Source organism: Gracilinanus agilis, chromosome 3 (assembly GCF_016433145.1).
Source record: "Gracilinanus agilis isolate LMUSP501 chromosome 3, AgileGrace, whole genome shotgun sequence".
In the NCBI taxonomy this organism is placed as follows: Eukaryota; Metazoa; Chordata; class Mammalia; order Didelphimorphia; family Didelphidae; genus Gracilinanus; species Gracilinanus agilis.
Genome location: NC_058132.1, coordinates 193,442,159 through 193,462,055, shown reverse-complemented (window position 1 = coordinate 193,462,055; position 19,897 = coordinate 193,442,159). Strand labels below are relative to the sequence as shown.

At 38.3% G+C, this 19,897-nt stretch overlaps 1 protein-coding gene across 2 annotated transcripts in view; it reads left to right on the top strand.

Annotated features, from left to right (window-relative positions):
* The window catches only part of ALG9 (ALG9 alpha-1,2-mannosyltransferase), a 118,929-nt gene that overhangs the window by 82,208 nt on the left and 16,824 nt on the right, over positions 1 to 19,897 (top strand). For both annotated transcript variants that reach the window (XM_044669371.1, XM_044669370.1), the window contains one exon: positions 3,912 to 4,042. In XM_044669371.1, the coding sequence (XP_044525306.1) occupies positions 3,912 to 4,042 (131 nt within the window). The remainder of the gene's footprint in view (positions 1 to 3,911; positions 4,043 to 19,897) is intronic.

Genomic DNA, 19,897 nt, shown 5'->3' with positions numbered 1-19,897 from the left:
ATTTTCTCTAGCTGTCTCCCAGGCCTGGAATATTCTCCCTCTTCATCTTTGCTCACTAGCTTCCTTGACTGCCTTCAAGTCCTAACAAAAATCTTCTTTTCTTCAGGAAACTTTTCTCAACCCCTTTTAATTTCAGTGCCTTCTCTCTTTTTATTATTTCCTATTTTTCCTGCCTACAGCTTTTTTCTGCATATTTGTCTTCTTGTCTCTCTCATTAGATAGTGAACTCTTTGAGGGCAGGATTTGTCTTTTGCCCCTTTTTATCTTCAGCACTTAAGCCTTGACTGATATGCTTAAAAACTGATTGCATATTATTATTGCATTCACCAAGTCTAAATTCACCATTTACCTCTCCACAGCATTTGACTCAGCTTCCCTATTGCTGTTGAGGGTGCCATAAGCCTTCCAGTCACCTAGGTTTACAAACTTAGTGTCTTCCTCTGCTCCTTTCACTCTCTGTAACATCTCTGATGCCCATTACCTCATCACCTTGCTCCTAGACTGGCAGCAGAAGTCTAAATGTTCTCTTCCTTATCTTTGGCATCTCATTTCTCCAGTCTATCTTTCATCCCATTCTTAAAGTGATTTTCCTATAGTACATGTCTGGCCATCTTACTGCATTACTCATTAAACTCTTTTGACTCCCTGTTATTTCTAAGATCAAATATTAACTCTCCTGTTTGTCATTTTAAATTCATGCCTGACCCCGTCCTCCCTTTCCAGTCTTATGCTTTGCTCCCTTCCACACACCTTATGGTCCAGCTCTCCCAACCTACTTGTGTTCTTCATATATGGCATTCCAGCTCCCATTTCTGATGCATTTTCACTGGCTATTTGTGTTCCTGGAATGCCCTTCCTCCGCCATAGTTTCTCTTAGTTTCCTAAGTCTTTAAGACTCAGCTCAAATCCCCACTTCATTAGAGGCCTGTCCTTCTAAATGTAAGTTATTTCCCCTCCGGGGTTACTTATATCTACTTTGTATGCGTAATGGGGTTCTGTAATGGAATATAAGTTCCTTGAAGGTAGGGACTATTTTCCTTTTGTCTTTGTATTTCCAGCATGTAGCCCAGTGGCTAGAGTTTATTGGTACCTAAAAATGCTTGTTGCCTGCTTGATTGGTCAAGTTCAAGCCCCCTTCTTGGTGTTCAGTCCTTTCCATAATCTGTCTTCCTCTTGCCTATTTGATCTCATTTCTCCTACTCACAACCTACACCTTCCATTTTTGTTAGATTTCCTCACTTTACCCTCCTATAGGCATTCACCATGCCCTTCCCACCTCTGCTTTGGGACATGCTCTAGTTACACCCAGAATACCCTTCTTCTAACCCTTCAACTTAGAATACTTCCATTTCTCCATGAAATCTTTTTCAGCACTCAGTTCAATTACAAAATAATGAATAAATACCTGCTTTATGCAAAGCAGTGGACTAGGGCTTGGGAAGGAGATACCCAAATCCAACTAGGTACACTGTGTGCTTTCAGAGAGCTCATAATATCATAGCCAGTTTAGATGTTTACACAGATAACTAACACAAAGTAATATGTGCATTATGGAAGTGCAAAACAAAATGCTGTATGAGATCATAGATGAGAAAAGGGGTAGAGGAACAAACAGGTTTAGAGAAATGGCTTAATGAAAGAGGCTTTTGAGTTGGGCTTTAGGCCACTGGGAGGGGCAGGATGATGTACTGGAAAAAAAACTAGATAGGAAACTCCCTTTTTACTTTTCCTTTATAGATCTCAGTTTACTCATCTGTAAAATGAAAGGATTGGACTATGTATGACCTCCAGCTTTCAGCGAGTTTTTTGTAGTTCTATTGCATTTACATTCATTATCACTTAGAGTAACAATTATTCTGTTTTAATAATTCTGTTAATTTTGCTTCTCCAATATAACTGTTAGTCCCTTGAGATCAGAAACCATGTCTTGTGTTTTCTTCCTCTGAATCTTCTACAGCCCTCTTGAAGGGCATGTGGGCAGCACACGGCAAATAGCCATTGATTGGTTTGATTATGCCAATCCTAGATGATCTATTTTGTTATCTTAAAAAGATAGTGCCAACCCAAGTGACTTGAGAACTTGGAATGGTTAGACTATTGCAGGATTACAGGTCATACCTGTAGCAGGGCAATTTTCATGGTCAAGGGTAAAACTAGATTAGACATTTCCCCTTACAGACTATAATATAAGGAAGCTGGCTAGAGCCAAGAGTAGAAATGTCAACGTGACATTTCTGAAACATCCCCAGGAGTTGGGGAGCAGCAAGGCAGGATATCTTTGCCTCTTGGTGATTTGATTTGATTGCACAGACATGGCTCTTGGGAAGTTTTTCTAAACTCATTTCGTGTTTGTAAAATGCATGGGAGCCACAGAGTGGGTGTTCAGACAATAAAAACTGCTGCTGGGAGTGTTTATGCAAAGGATCATTTTTAGAGAGTTCTGCCGGAATGGAATTGGTTCTGACGTCAATTCTCAGTGTGCTTTTTCTCCCCTGGAGGAATAGCCCATATGTAGAGACAGATGTGAGACTGAAGCCCTATTTACATATAAATAATGCTGTGAGAGAATGAGAACATTGCTGTGAGCTGGAGGGAAAGGGGAGAGGATGGGAATATCAGAGTTCACTTTAGTCCAGAGAAAATCAAACTCTCCATCTACTTTTCCTAATGGTCTTCACTCAGATCGAAGTTCACAATCCAGGAGGACTTCCTTGTTAAATTTTAGAAAGACATTTAGTTTGAACTGTGAAAAGTACTGTACTTATGAAATTGCTTCTTTCCATGTCTTAGTGAGTCACTGCTGGATCTACAATTCCTTCTAAAGCTGGCTAAACCAAGGCTGGTAGTTTCCCAACTCTCAGTTTCCATTTTGCCTTTTAGAGGCGACCTCCTGGCCCAGGGAATGGAGCCCCAGAATGTAATCAGGAAGATCTGAGTTCAAATGTGACTTCAGACACTAGCTCTATGGGACCGTGGGCAAGTCAATTAACCTCTGTTTGCCTCAATTTCCTAATTGTAAAATGGGAAAGCACATACCTCCTAGATTTATTGTGAAGGCCAAATGAGGTAATGATTTGCAAAGTGTAACTTAGCACAGTTCCTGGCTTATAGTAGGTATATAACAAATACTTATTTCCTCCCTCCTCCTACTGAAGATCATAGGGCTTTTGTAGTATCCTTTTCAAAATTGATGAATTTTGTGAGAGTAACAGACCCCACAAGATTTTAAAAGAAATATACAGTTCTGTTGGATTCATATCCTATTATAAATACTAATGATTGACTGTGCTTATAATGATTTTTTGGGGGTACTATTTCCTTTACCTATTCAAGGATGAATGATGTGATAGCAGTGGCATTGTTGCACTCAGCACTATTCATTTTTTGAAATAAAAGCTTATGTGGGATTTGCTGTGCACACGTCTATGAATATTATATAATTGATTCCTAAAGATGCTATGTCTCAGGCAGCAGAGTTAGAACTTCCCTCATACCTTGGCCAGCATTTGTGTTTAGTTATTATTTTTCTACCTCTGCTTCTCTTGGTGCTTGGTTAGAAGATGTGATGAGTTGAAAGTTAGTATGAGATGGTGTATTTCCTGGGAATAATTATATATATATATGTTATATATAAATATAATAATTCTAAGAATAGTAACATTTGTTGTGATGGCGAGGAGTCGCCTGCATATTTAACTGGGTTAAAACATCCTCCTCAGTTTCCTAAACCATTATATCCAAAGCTAGTACATGTGGTTGAGGGAACACTTGTGATTTTTGTGTCAGTGTATTACTACAAAGATGCAAATGATTTCTGATAATTGAGATCCTTTGGAAATTCCTGGGATTTCAGATAATATCATATGCCTTTTACAGTCTTATTGAAGAATTGTATCTTGTCTCCATTTTAGGTTGATATCAGCAAATGCCATTATTTAGTGGACTTGGATACAATGGCAGAAACACCTCGGGAGCCAAGGTATTCATCCAACAGAGATGAATGGATCATCCTTGCTAACAGACCATTCCTTGATTCTTCCAGGTATGTGGCTTTAACCATCAAAGAGGCAAATGATTACCAGGATTTTCCAAACTTTATGTAGTAGCACTTTCTTCTTCCTTTTTTAATAAAAAAAAAACCAACATTATAAACTCCTTTTCATAAAATAATCCATGAAAATAATTTTTCTCCTATTTAATTCAAATAAAAATAATTTAACATTTTTGTTACTATCCTATTGTTCCATTCACTTTGTTTTTGAATGTGTAGCTTACCCCTCTTCCCTTATCCAAAAAGCCATTTCTTGTTTTAAAAAAAGGAAATATTAGTTCTATAAAACTAATACTAAGTTTGATATTATATGCTACATTCCTTACTCATAGACATTCTCTCAATTTGCCTGAAAAGGAGAAAAGTATGTATTTTCATCCCTTATTCAGGGCCAAGCTTGTTCATTATAAAATTAATAATTTATTACAGCTCATTTGTGTCATAAACTCACTGTTGTTTAAAAAAACAACCCTATCTTTTGCTTTAGAATCAATACTAAGTATTGGTTTCAAGTCAGAAGAACATAAGGACTAAACAGGATTTCCTTTCTTTAGGACTGACTCCCTGTCCACTGAGTCACCTGGCTGCCCCTGTTGTTGACTACTAAAAAAAATGGATGTATTTCTGCCCAAAATTATACTAAAAAGTATTTAATAATTTTACCAATTACTTAATAAATTTACCAATTACCAACCCTGAAAGGGTTTTGTGCCCTCCCCAGGTGTTGTGCCCCATATTTTAGATAACTCTAGTTAAGACTAACTGGGGTTAAAAAAATTAAAGCCTAGATTCTCCTCAGCTTTTGTCCTTAACTCACATTGATGGTCCTGATTTTTAACTTACTCTGATATGGTATATCTGGTGACCTCTTATTTTTATCTAATCTCTTTTCATTAGATTTGGAAATATAAATGAAGGTTTCGCCTTTCTTTCTTTCTTTTTCAATAAAATATGTTTACCAAGAGGGATGAGGAAAGGAGCAGAGTTGCCAAAGGAAATCTGAACACTATTTCTTCCCTTTATTTATTTGAATTTTTATTTTTATGTTTTAAAAAATAATTTTTTGGGAACTCCCATTGTGGAAATTATCTCTGCCAAAGCAGATTGCCAGCTGTAATTTATAATCTTAGAGTAGTGTGAGGACACTGTAAGGCTATGTGACTTCCTCAGTCACACATATACATACATATACACAGAGAGAGAGAGAGAGAGAGAGAGAGAGAGAGAGACACACACACACACACACACACACACACACACACACACACACACACAAAATCTCATCTGATCCTCAAAGCAGGCTCTAAAGAAAATACTGTTGTTATACCCATTTTACCCATGAAAAAACCAAGGTTTAGAGAGCCAACCTTCTCCATAGCTAGCAAATGTTAAATGTGGGATTCAAACCCAATCTCTCCTGACTCTCTATTTCTCATAGAATTTTCTTCTTAGGTAGCCTGAGAAGTAGAACTGTGTGGTGGGAGTTTTAGGTTGGTCCCCAAATGAGGATTCCTGAACCACATCAATACCCTACAAACTCCCTCTCTTCCTGGGGCAAATGAGGCAAGTGTCTGCATGTCTTATCTCAATGTCCTAGGCAGCTATTTCTGTATAGAAGGAACATTGCTGCATTTCTCCCCAATTTACCTTGTAGTAGAAAGACTCAGATTTCATATCAACTCTGTTTTCTTTGTTTTCTTTTGAGTGATGGGTTGTATTACTCCATGTAGCACCTTGAATTTGCTCCATATTTTGTTCTCATATGAGAACTGAGGAAACTAAAGTTGCCTGAGGCCCCAGGCCTGGCCCAAACTCCTCTGTTAATGTGGCAGCAAGACCTGGACTCCAGCCACAATCTTTGTTGTAGTAAGGAGAAACTTACTGCTGAATAGAGTGCTGATTAATTCCATGGCCAAGGCTAAAAATCTTGAACAGTGAATTAGGTTAGGAAATGTCACTGGGGGATTTCTTGCTCTTCTCAATTTTTGAGCTAAATAGATCACCTTTGAAATGTGAAATGAGGTACATTTATTTTTTCCATTGATGGCAAAACAGCCCAGTAGGTACTGCCTGCCTATGGAGAGCCCTAGGACAAGGAAAATGGATAGAACACTTGTGCTTTTGTCACCAGAGGTCTTGAAGCCTTCACAATGAAGAATAGCTTATGGGGGCTGCCTCTCCACCAACTCCTTAGTTAGCCTGAGGCTGATGTATACACATGATGGGATTGGAAGGAGCAAATCTGGGAAGCCCTGAAATCTGAGTGCCCTTTCTGAGACGCTACTTGCCCCTTCCCTGAGGAGCTAATAGAGATTTAAAATCAAACTAGACCCATATCCAGGCTAAACCTTTCAATCTAAGGGACCTGGACTCCTTTCCTCCAGCCTTCTTAAGGATTTATTTCAGAGGGGCAGCTAGGAACACAGGTGATAGAGCTCTAGGCCTGGAGTTGGAAGGACCTGGGTTCAAATCTGATGCACACTTTCTAGCTTTGGGACCCTGGTTAAATCGCAACCCCAATTACCTTGCTCTTGCTACTCTTCTGGTTTGTTTTTTTTTAAACCCTTGTACTTCGGTGTATTGTCTCATAGGTGGAAGATTGGTAAGGGTGGGCAATGGGGGTCAAGTGACTTGCCCAGGGTCACACAGCTGGGAAGTGGCTGAGGCCGGGTTTGAACCTAGGACCTCCTGTCTCTAGGCCTGACTCTCACTCCACTGAGCTACCCAGCTGCCCTCTTCTGGTTTTTTGATACTAAGAAAGATGATAAAGATTTAATTTTAAAAAAAATTAAAAAAAAATTTTATTTCAGACTTCATTCAGTATTAGGAGCATCATTCTTATAGATTTCTTCCTGTAGCTGAGTTATATCTCCTCTTATCTCCACATCCTCCACAAAGAACTTTTGCTATAAATTGATACAAAGGGAGCAGCAGTTGACTACACAGAGTAATGCTGTAAACATATCTAATTTGCATTTCCTAGCTATTAGAAGATTCTTTTTTTTCATTTAATAATTTTTATTTTTTAGAAAAGTTAACATGGTTACATGATTCATGATCTTACTTTCCCCTTCACCCCCCGACTCCCCGCCCCATAGCCGATGCACATTTCCACTGGTTTTAACATGTGTCATTGATCAAGACCTATTTCCAAATTGTTGATAGTTGCATTGGTGTGGTAGTTTCCATTCTACACCCTCAATCATGTCCACCCCAACCCCTGCGTTCAAGCAGTTGTTTTTCTTCTGTGTTTCCTCTCCTGCAGTCCTTCCTCTGAATGTGAGTAGCATCTTTACCATAAATCCCTCAGAGCTGTCCATTGTATTGCTCCTAGTACAGAAGTCCGTTACATTCGATTTTACCACAGTATATCAGTCTCTGTGTACAATGTTCTTCTGGCTCTGCTCCTTTCACTCTGCATCAGTTCCCGGAGGTCTCTCCAGTTCACCTGGAACTCCTCCAGTTTATTATTCCTTTTAGCACAATAATATTCCATCACCCGCATATACCACAATTTGTTCAGCCATTCCCAAATTGAAGGACATACCCTCCTTTTCCAGTTCTTTGCCACCACAAAAAGCGCAGCTATAAGTATTTTCGTACAAGTCTGTTTATCTATGATCTCTTTGGGGTACAAACCCAACAATGGTATGGCTGGATCAAAGGGCAGGCATTCTTTTATAGCCCTTTGAGGATAGTTCCCTATTAGAAGATTCTTATGATTTCTGAGGAAGCCAGAATACTTCAGTTACCAGCCTGACTATGACCTCCCCCAAACCCTCTCCACTGTCTGTGTGCATGGGGTTGCTTATCTGTCTGTTCTACCATGTTTGTTTGTATGGATAGAAGGGCAAAGGAGGTCTTTGGCAAGTAGGACATTTTATGGAGACATTTTATTTCCCATATATTACAGTAAGGGCAGAGGGTCAGTGAATGTATCCTGAGTTTAAAAGGAGAAACCTGTTAGAAGAGATGCAAGTTATTTGCCCAGTCTGCCTACCGGCTCCCAAAATGGCCTGGTCAGTCCGTGCTCTCTACCGGTTTTCTTTGCATTTTTTTGTTTGTTATTGGATAGCATACATTGACTCTGTACAAGCAACAAAATACTGTGGTCCTGCATCTTACATGTCCTGACAGTTTGTCTTCCATGTTTTTGCAACATCCCTGGGGCTAACTTTGGCCTAACTATTACTAGCATTGGTGGCATCTTCCAAGTTCCTGGGTGTTGTGAGGATTCTAGAATGGCTTACATCCTCCTTACTGAGGTCATCGCACTTAAGACTGTGCTCTTACCATCAGAGATAACTATGGCTTTAGTACTCCTGCAGTTTACGTAACAAGCAGAGGCAACCCCATTGTTCAGTTTTCCATGGTCAGATACTAAACAATCTATGTATTAAGTAGTGCCATCGCAAACTCTTTCAACTTTTGGTTTAGAAGAGAGAAAGTCTGAGGAAGCTTCTCATATTTCAAATTCTATTGTGTGTTTAGAAAAGGAGTTTCTCAGATGTGGCCTTTGTATATTAGTTCCTAAATACAAATCTGTGGGCTTTTCCATTTACTTTGGATTCGTAGGGAGCCAGCATGAAAATGAATAGAATTTTCTAGATCATGACCTGGCTTGTCTGTCTCCCAACTTTAGCCATTAGTCAGTCAGTCATTCAGTAAGGATAGATTAAATGCCCTGCTGGGGATCCAGCCCTATAGAAATTTTTCTAAAGAAAACAAGTACAGGATTAGTCTAGCAGTTCTTAACCTTTTTTGTGTCATAAACTACTTAAAGAGTTTGGTGATATATAAGAACCCCTTCTCAGATTTTTAAGTAATTAAAGGAAATGCTACATTTCAGTTAGAAGTTAGTAAAAAGAAATGTCATCTTTTCCCATCTAAGTTCATGGACCTCAGATTATGAATTCTTGCAGACCATAACTTCAACAGGAGAGACAGAGAGAGAGACTCTGTGTGTGTGTGTGTGTGTTTTCATGGTGTGTGAAGTAAAATTATCAGGGTGTAAAGTAAAATTATCTAACCCAAACCAATCCTGGAAGACTCACCCTAGCGGATCAACATAGGAGTCAGTCACTTGTCTGATGCTGTGCCCCAGCATCCCAGCCCAGGCATAATGTCACATATGTTTGAAAGCCTATGATATGGGACAAGGAGGAGCAGACATTTGAAAAGATATTGAGAAAAGCTGAGATCCTCTCTCTAGGGGCTGGTCACTGAACTTACTCTGTCTCTGGGCTTGCTCTTGCTTATCTTATTTGACTATCTCTGACAAGCTTCAGCTTGGAGTGCTGGTTGCAGTGGAGGATTGGATTTTTACCTGAAGTTAGAAAGGCTGAAAACCCCATTTTTCTCTGTCTCTTTTTATTAATAAATGCTTATAAATCTAGTAACAAGCCTCCAGATTAATTTTTATTTATAGCAATGGAGAATATGGGTCCTGAAAGTGTAGGTGAGATTTCAGTTGGATCTTAAGGGGGATAGGTAAGGCTAAATAATTTCTCTCGTTCATGGAGGAATGCATATAATATAAATGGGGCAGAGTTAGAGGATAGTGTATATGAGGTGAACAGATAGGAAATGTCCTCATGATTTTTCTTTCTATTTGTCTTTGCTTTTTATGAAATGGAACTGGTCTCAAATAATGACAGAGCTAAAATAAAGTTATTGAAAAACAAAAGTCAAGACTAGGAAAATGAAGAAAAGACAGTTGAACATTATTTCCTTCAATCCATAGTTATAGAGTAGTCTACCCAAGAGTTTTAATTTGTTCACATCCTTTTTCTCTTCTGTGAGCTGCAATAGATGCAGTAAGAATTGGTCTGGCCTCAGGGATGAAAAGGAATTCGAGTTGGCTAGTTGGTAAGAATTGTCCTTAGAAATCAGGTACCAGAGTTTATGTCCAGGAAGATTCAGAATAAAGGAGCCTCAGAGTTTGAAGCAACCTCAAAAGTCATATCATTCGATTCTTTCTTAAATAAAAGTTAATTCTACTGTATTTTCAACAAGTGATTATCTAGCCTCCACCTGAAGACTATTATTAATGAGAAATCTACTACCTCCCAAAATAGCCCATTCAAGTTTTGCATAGCTCTAATGATTAGGAAGTTTTTCTTTGCATCTTCTCTGTTAACTTCTATTTATTACCCCTAGTTTTGACCCAAAAGGCCAAGTAGAACAAATATAATCCCTCTTCCACATGACAATCCTGTAGATACTGGAAGATAGCTTTCATATTCACCCTAATGGTATCAAACACAAATTGAAATGGAAGCCACTAAATCATACAGAAGGCTCCCTGGATATTCATATTGATTTAGAAAATCACATATTAACAAATGTTCTATTATATTTTTATTTATTTTGTTAAATATTTCCCAATTATATTTTACTCTGTCTCAGGCCAAGGCTATATATTTGACATCTCTACCCTAAATCTTTTCTTTCTTTAGACTAAACATTCCTAGCTCTTTCAACAAGTCCTCTTATGGCATCATTTCTAGTCTCCTTTCTGTTTACTATACTTCCATTCCATAAACTAAGAAGTTGAAGGATATACTAAATCATTTATTTTTTCTACATAATGCTGTTGCCACTAAGGTCATATCTCTCCATTTTTATCATAAGGTTATTGCAAGACATGATCAAATGCCTCACTAAAATCTTGTGGAGAAATGAGGCTAGCTAAAAAATTTGTTCTTAATTCATGCTGGTTCTTAGTGGATAGTACTTCCCTTTCCTAATTAATGCTCAAAAGATACCCTTTAAGAATATGATCTATGGTTTTTCAAGGAATTGGATTCAGTCTTACCAGACTATTCTGTGAAGATCTCTGTCCTTGCCTCTTTTTGAAAATCAGGATATTTACCTATCTTCAGTTTAGTGGCATTGCCTACATTCTCTTTCATATTTCAAAGATGCCCATCAGTGACTCAGCAATCCTATCATCAGTTCTTTCATTTTCCTAGAATGTAGTTTATTTGATGATACTTTGGTGATGCTCCCTTACCATTTTTTAATTTGGGTTTTAATTCCCTGCTCAGTTTTCATCCTTTTTTTTTCACTCCAGTTTGAAGATCATTTGCTTGATAAAGAAAACAGAAGCAATATAAGATTGACTTGAGTAGTTCTGCCTTTACTCCACATTCATCAACCCATATACTCCAAGCAGTGGTTCTATCCAATCTTTGATATTTTTTTTATTCCTACCAATAGAGTTGGAAAAAAAAGTAAAATGAAAAAATTTTGTCATCCTCAGTATTTGTTGTTAGACTCAAATCTTAGGGCAATACTAGCCTCAAAGTTATTGGACAGGAGAATAAATGGTACAGCGTCAAGAATTTCTGATTAGTGTGAATGTAAGAAAGGCCTATTTTCTGCTGAGATCATTAAAATAATTTTTTAGTATTCTGATAAATAGGAGAGAGTAAGGAAGACCCAATTTCCTGCTGGAGCAACTTTCTTGAGGTGACCAAGTTAAGAAGTGTGTTTGAGGGTGTGGCGGCCCAGCTGCCCCATCTCTTTTTGTGTTCTAGTCAAATTGGAAGGCAGTTTTCACTGTTCTCTTTCTTGGAGTATTACAGACCACAGATCCTATAAAATTTAGCCAAAATTATGGCACCAATGACCATTTCCCAGTTCTTTCTCTTATGATGCTTGAGTTGATTACCATATCACTTTTCTCATCATCTCTATCATGCCTGTAATTATCTAATTTTATAAAAGCCATATAGATAATCTACTGTTATTTGTTGATAATTTTTTTTTTTTGTGGAGAGTAGGAAGTCTAAACTAGTTGACAGTATCACTTTAAAAACTAGGCACAGTTGTCACTCTGTGGCTGTCTTGCATTACATACATTCTAAAATAAGACAGTATTTTTTTTCCTTTGAAGCCTGATATAATTGCTACTTGTATAAAATAGCTTGACAAGTGGGCGGACATAATGCCAACTCTGAGATTCCCCAGGGAGGGGTGAAGCAGGAGTGTTGCAATAAATTACCAGCTTGCTGGTGAACTAGTCTCCAGCAGTGGTGGGAATATATGGCTCCTGCTGTCTGGAGGGAAATGCCTTTCCATAATGCTAGAATTGGGCTCCTATACCTCAGAATCTACTTATATTTACTGAAGCAAATTGTGATACTGTTGCTTCTATGAACAATTACTTTCCTCCCACCTTCCCATGGAGAAGGAAACTAGCTCTTTCTCAGACCCCCTACTTTTGCTTTTATTCTGGATCTACAAAGTGTAAGATTCAAGCTTCCCTATTTTAGGGTACATTGGCTTGTCCAAAAGAACTTTAGACTTTGATAGTTAGCAGATTGAGGCTAGAACATGATTCTTGAATAGGCAATATCCTTAATAGATTCATAATAATGTTAATAACATTTTATTTGTTTAGAACGCCACAGTTTTCAAAGTGCTTTTACTCATATATATAGTCTCATTTTGATCATCACAATAACCTTGAAAAGTAGACAAGAAATTTTTATGAGATGGAAATTGGGCATGTCAAGGCAGCATATTAAGAGAAGAAGCAGTTGCTTTTCCCTTTGTTACCAGTTTCCTGAAGGAAGCCCCTCTCTTTTCTCATAATCCAATTCAAAAGACCCAGAAGATTCATGAATTTATGCTCATAATGTTTTATGATTTATAATTAAACTTTTATCACATTTAATCCTCCTAATGACCTTATGAAGTAGATAGCACAACTATTATTTTCACCATTTTTAGATGAGGAAAATGAAATACACTGGTTAATATACCATGCCTAAGATCACATAACTAGTAGCAGAACCTAGGAAGTTGAACCAGAATTCTTTCAATGGCAGCATATTTCCATTTTTTTTTTAAAATGCCCTTACATACCATCTTAGAATCAATACTGTGTTTTGGTTCCAGGGCAGAAGAGTAGTAAGGGCTAGGCAGTGGGGGTTAAGTGACTTGCCTAGGGTCACACAGCTGAGAAGTGTCTGAGGCCAGATTTGAATCCAGGATCTCTAGACCCAGCTCTTAATCCACTGAGCCACCTAGCTGCTTCCCATATTTCCTGTTCAGTGATCATTTTCATTCTTTTATCACTGATGGTGAAGATAGTTGAAATTATCTAGAAATACTAGCTAATTTCTCCTGTTTTCTATATGTTAACCTCCTCCCAGTTTTAATTATGCATAATGTTCTCTTGGATAACATGGGTCAGTTAGGTCTAAAGCCAAGTTTTCTGAAGATTTGGTTTTGCTTCCACTATTTTCACTACTTTATGAAGTGATCGTGTTTGATAAACCTAAAAACATAAACTCAAGTGCTGCTGGAAATCCTGGAACGTAGCTTAGCAAAACATAGGATTAGACTATTAGAGTGTATACCACAATAAGTTTAAAATGGGTATGATCTACATATAAAAAGGTCATATCTTTTTTTTTAAAGATAATTAAAAGAGTTGCCTTTTTACAAGAGTAGCTAGTAGAGAGAATTCTTTGCCAGTCAAGGGACAGAGAAGGTCATAAGAAAGAAAACCAAATTTTAACTACTTAATTTAATAAGCATGTATGTCAATCACTACTAAACACTGAGGATACAAAGAAAGGATAGGAAAAAATGTTCCATCTTTCAAGGAGTTCCCAGTCCAATGGAGGCAACAACATGCAAAATCTATCCTCATATTTGTATTTTGTTTGCACATAGGATAATAGATATCCTTAAATCTATCTATTGTTCTGGCTATGATAAATTGGCGATAATCTCAGAGGTAAAGACACTAAAAAGGCCTGGGAAAGACTTCTTGAAGAAGTTAGAATTTTATCAGAGATTTGAAGGAAGGTAAGAGATAGAGATGAGGAGAGAGAGAATTCTAGACATAAAAGCCAACTAGTCAAAATACTCAGAATTTGAGATGGAGTGTCTTATACAGAGATAATAAAGAGGCCACAATTATTGGATTGGAGTATTGGGTGGAGCAGGAGAGAAGGAGAGGGAAAGAGAGAGTGTGTGAGGTTATGAAAGTCTGTGAACACCAGAGGATTTTCTATTTCACCCTAGAGGTGATAGGAAGCTATTGGAGTTAACTGAATAGGGTGGTGACATGGCCAAAACTTATGAGGAATCATAGTATTCCCCTTCACATTCTCTGTGTGCAATTCCAACTTTTGTAAGAAGCCTTTCCCAGGCCTCTTTAATTTACTTTAGGAAGATAATTTTTGCAGCTAAGGGGAGGATGCACTAGAGTTGGAAGAGATTTGAGACAGGGAGACCAACCAAGAGACTTTTGGACTAGTCTAAGCATTAGGTGTTGAAGGCCTGCAACAGGGGACATATTGACAGACTTTGGTAACAGATTAAATATGAGGAATGAGAGAATGGGGAGTCAAGGATGGTACTTGGGTTATAAGCCTAGGAAACTCAGAGGATGGTGGTACCCTCAACATAATAAAGAAATTTGGAATGGAGAGGGCTTGAGGGGAGATAAGAGTTTGGTTCTGATCATGTTGAGTTTAAGATTTCAACTGGATATCCAGTTTGAGCTGTACAGTAGGACTTGGAGATGTGAGACTGAAAGATCAGAAGAGTGGTTAGGGCTGGATGGATACATTTTAGAATCATCAGGATAGAGATGATAATTGAATCCATGGGAGTTGATGAACTCACTAGGTTAAATACAGAGGGAGAATTGAAGAGAGCCCAGGACAGAGTCCTGTAGGAAAACCACAGTTAGTGAGCATAATCAGGATTAAGATTCAGCAAAAGAGACTGAGAAGAGTGGTCAGAGAGGCAGTAGGAGGGCAACCAGAAGAGGGGGAATATCATAGAACCTGGAAAGAAGAGAACATCAAGAATAAGAGGATAATTAGTAGTGTCAAAAACTTCAGAGAGGTCAGGAAGGGTGAAGCTTGGAAAAAGGCTTTTGGATTTGACAATTGAGAGTAACTTTGGGGAACACAGTTTCTATTGGATAATGATGTCAGAAGCCATACGAGAGAATGAGAGCAAAGGAATTGGAGGTCTCCTTTGTAGATGGCCTTCTCAAGGAGATAATGGGATGATAGCTAGTGGAGATAGATAAAGTAGGGGGTTTTTGAGGATGGAGGAGACGTGGACATATTTATAGACATTAGGAAAGGAGCCAGTAGACAAGGACAGACTGAAAATAAGTGAAGTTACAGGGATGATAGAGAATGCAATCTGCTGGAGAAAATGGGATGAAATGGAATCACTTGTGCTGGGAATGGGATTTGTCATGACACAGAGAAGGACCACCTCTCCATATGAGACAGGGGTGGCAGTGGCAGGAGTTATCCAAGAGATGAGATGAATAAGAAGGGTGGAAGAGTGGGAGTTCTCAGCCAGTGACCACAATTATTATTATTATTATTATTATTAATTTTTAGAGAAATATGAGGGAAAGGGGGCCAAAAAACTTGCTCATACAAAGTCAAAGTTTAAAAAGGGAAATGGGAAAAACCTAGGAAAGAAGAGAGCAAAAGAAGTGTCCAAAAATCAAAGAAGACTAAAAATCTAAGGAATGAACCAGTAAGCAAACCCATAACCTTACATGTCTGTATACAAGGGCACAAAACATAGAGAAATGAGGAGGGAAAACCAAAGATTGAAAGTTGAAGAGGCAAATTTCACATCATCTATAATATTGAAATTTTATGAGATGAGACTTATGACTGGTTTATTTATTCAAAATGTACAGGATAAGTAAAGGAAGAGCAAAGTAAACTATAAATTAGAAAGCTGCAATGCTCACAAAGAAATCTTGAAACCATGAACACTTGTGTGAACATCCAGGAAATCAGAACTAGAAACAATATTAAAGTATAATAGACCAATTTGACTGAAAGAAGAGATTAATGAGGAGTTTAAGAAATATATCATAAGGCTGGCAAAGGCATAGTATAGTATAGGGATAGGAAACATGAAGAATCTGGACACTTGCAGGGGTAGTTCCATGACTTGATTTAATGAAAATGTCCTTCAGAATGGAAAAACAGCAGTTTTCCCTTTGAGGTCTGATTCTGACCAACAAGGAAGAGCTTGTTTTTCATAAAGAAAATGGAAACTCTTGTGACTTCATCTGAGAGAAAGGAGGATCAGTTCATAGTGACCTATACATTAGATTATGGTGAAGCAGATTTCACCAAGTATAGAGAAATGACACATGGGAGCTCATGGTTTACCCTTTTACAGAGTACAAGAGGAATGAAAGTTCTCATGAATAAAATTCTGCAGGGAAATAAATGTAGAGATTGGCTAAAGATGGATCTGGCTTTGCAGGGAACTTGTTGATCAATCTAGATTTTTATTTATTTACGTACTAGATACAAAGTTAGTTTGTAGAAGATGAATATAAAAGCATGGGGTTGTACTTTCTTTTCGTTCTCCCTGCCCTCTCTGCCCAATCCTACTATCGTGATGCCTAACAGTCAGTAACTGAATCCTATGGCCAGGGCACGGGCATTATAGACATTTAAGACCTATTTGGCAGCATGAGTGGTAGTAATATTTAAGTTCCCTGGCTCAGTGCTACAAAGAAATCTGAAGAAATTGTTAGGCAGATCCAACTCTAAGGAACCAAGTTAGGAGATCTGATGCAGTTTCCCACAGGTATTGGTTGACTCATTTCTGAACAATTTCTTACCTAAGGAGATTTCTTGAAGAAATAGACATATGGTTCACAGAATAGTCCAGCAAGCTGTTCCCATCTGCAGCTCTCACTACCCAGGTGGGAAGCAAGATTACGCCCCTTTGACAGAATTTGGTGCTATGCCAGCAGTTCAGAATGCCCGAGTGAGTGTTGGAGTCCTTTGGATAGAATTAGTTCTGTCTCCCAACCAGTAATTGAAATGCTCCCTTCTGTTCCTTCGTGTGTCAATCACTATAGCACCCCCCCCCCTCCCGCTTTTCCTTCATTTATGCTATTTGAACATTAGTCACATATGCTGAGAGAGGAAGGAAAAGGCCTGGATTCCTGCAATTTTCAATTCCTTTACCAGTATTGTTATTCAGTCTTTTCAGTCATATCCATCTCTTCATGACTCTCTTCTCCGCAAAGACACTGGAGTGGTTTGCCATTTCTTTCTCCAGATCATTTTTCAGATGAGAAAACTGAGGCAACCAAGGTTAAGTGACTTTCCCAGGGTCACATAGCTAGTAAGTATCTGAGGCTAGATTTGAATTCAGGAAAATGGGTCATCCTGACTTCAGACCTGGAGCTCTATCCATTGTGTCCCTAGCTGCCTTTTACTAGTATATCATTGATTATGCCTTTCCCACTATCTCTCCAGTTTCCTTTAAGATTCTCTATCTTGAAAGCAATGTCAATCAGTCTTGTTTTTTGAAGGAGCACCCTGTAGTACTCAATGCATGTTAATGGTCAGCAGTGAATGTTTTATATCCATGATTTATAGCCACTTAAAAATAGGAAGTCCAGTTTCCAAGGTACACTGCTATGAAGGTGAAACTGACTCCATCCCACTCAGTAGAAGTCTTTTCTCATGAATCTGTACTTAGATTAGTTAGCTGCCAGTGACAGCAATGAACTGTGCTAGGTGTTTAGGAATAAAGTGATGAAAATCAACAGAATCCTTGCCTTTAAAAAACTTACATCTAAGAGAGGGATAAGAAAAACACAGAAATAACCATAAGACCAGTTGAAATGTCTCGGGTATTTAGGAGAGGTAAAGCAGAGAAAAACCTGTGATTGGAGAGGGGCCGTAGCCCCCTCTTCCTGAGGGATCCAGGGAATGGGAAATTTTAGAGAGGAGGATTTCACTGAAAATGTAGAGAGAGCTCTTCTAGGAAGAGGGATAAATTGCACAAATGTTGGGAGATGAGAGGAAAGAATGAGATTGGATTAGATAGTTATTGGATTTGGAAAGAGAGAGAAGGGAAGAGTCCACAAGGAGATGACATTCTGAAAGAGGAAGAAGGGGAGACAAGTATAATCAGATCTTGCAAGATAAATACAGAATAGGTGGAAGGTAACCTTAGTGGAGATGACACGAACAGTTCTTTGGACCAACTCTTGGAGGAGATGTTGTTAAGTCTTAAGGAAGCCAATGATTCTGAGAGACTGTGGTTGGGAGGGGAAATGTTCCAAGCATGGATAATAGCCAGTGAAAAAACACAGAGACAAACAGGTAGGAAGGTACCTAAATTCTGAAGAGCTTTTATACACAAATATTTTTTAAAACAAGTTTTTATTGGTGTCTTTTTATTATCATCATAATTTTCCTCAGTATCCTTCTCCCTCTCAGAGAGCCATACTACATAACAAATAATATTTTTAAAGTAAAAAAATTAAAAAGAAGGGGGTGGAACCAAGTTGGCAGCTTAGAAGCAGTGAAAGCCAAAACTGCTCTAACTATCCTTACAAACCAGTCTTTAAAAGGTGTCTCATAACGACAGGAATCAAGAACCTGTACAGCAAAATGGAGTGAGGAGGCTTTCCCACTGGAAAAAATTAAAAAGATGAAAAATATCATCATAGCTGATGAAAACATTGAAAAAGTCTGAAAATATGTGTCTTGTGCAACATTTGTGAGCCTCCTACCTCTGCAAAGGGGAAGAGTAGAACTGTCTTCTTATATATCTTTAAAAAAATTTTTTTGTAAAGATATTTTATTTTACTAGTTACATGTAGTAACAATTTTCTACCTAAGTTTTCTGAAGTTATGTGATCCAAATTGTCTTCCTCTCTTTCTTTCCTCCCCTTTCTTGGAGCTGGTAAGAAATTTTATCTGGGTTATATTATCTCTCTTTTTTTGAGTCATTCTTGTTCTTTATAATTTTTCTGTGTGTATATGTGTGTGTGTGTGTGTGTGTGTGTGTGTGTGTGTTTCTTTGGGAGTCATCTACTTAGTTATAACAATTTGGGGAAGTGATGAGAATACCAAGTGAGAGAGTGTAGAGAAACAAAAGAAAAGAGACTAAGACACAGTCTTGAGTCCCATGCGTGTGTATGGCTGAAGATACAACAAAAGGAACTGAGAAGGGGCAGTCATACAGGTAGAAGGCAAACTAAGAGAAAGCAAAGTCACCCAAATCAAGAAAATATCCAGGTCAAAATAGTTAATTGTGTCACATGCTACACATGGGTCAAGAAGGATGAGGTTGGAGAAAAGACCATTAGATTTGACAATTAGGAAATCATTAGAAACTTTGGAGAGAGCAGTTTTATTTGAATGATGAAGTCAGAAGCCAGATTGAAGAGGATTTAAAAGGGTGAGATGAAAAGGAGGCACCAATTGTAGATGGCTTGTTCAAGGAATCTTGCTGAGAAGAGGAGGAAAGCTGGAGGGCATGGTAGTATCTAATGAAGATTTTTGTAAGGATGGGAGAGTCTTGGGAGATTGGGAAGATGGTGGCAGTTTACAACCCATAGGAACACAAATCTCTTTCCAATACCCTTAAAAAGCTTTAAAAAGGGAATTGCGGGGGGGGGGGGGTGAAAGGGAAAGTAGGAGCATGAATCATGTAACCATGTTAAAAATGAATATTAATAAATGTTTAAAAAAAACAAATAAATAAATAAATAACTTTAAAAATTCAGAGGCTGCCCTGGAGTCCTGTGGCAGCAGCCCAGGTTAAAACCAGCACAGGCAGCCCTGGGTAGAACCCACTGTCCAGGAATCCCTTGTCCAGAGCTCAGTGAGAGGTGGCTCTGGAGCCTAGAATTAGGAGAGGGATCCCAGGCAGAACTTAATTAAGGGATGGCCTACAACTCCCTGGTGAGCATTAAACCCCAGATCAACTGAAAGAGGAAGAAGGGTCCTGTGGATCTCAGGGAGCGGTAGAGCTGCCTGTTAGAAAATGGTCCTGGACAGACCCAAGTGATAG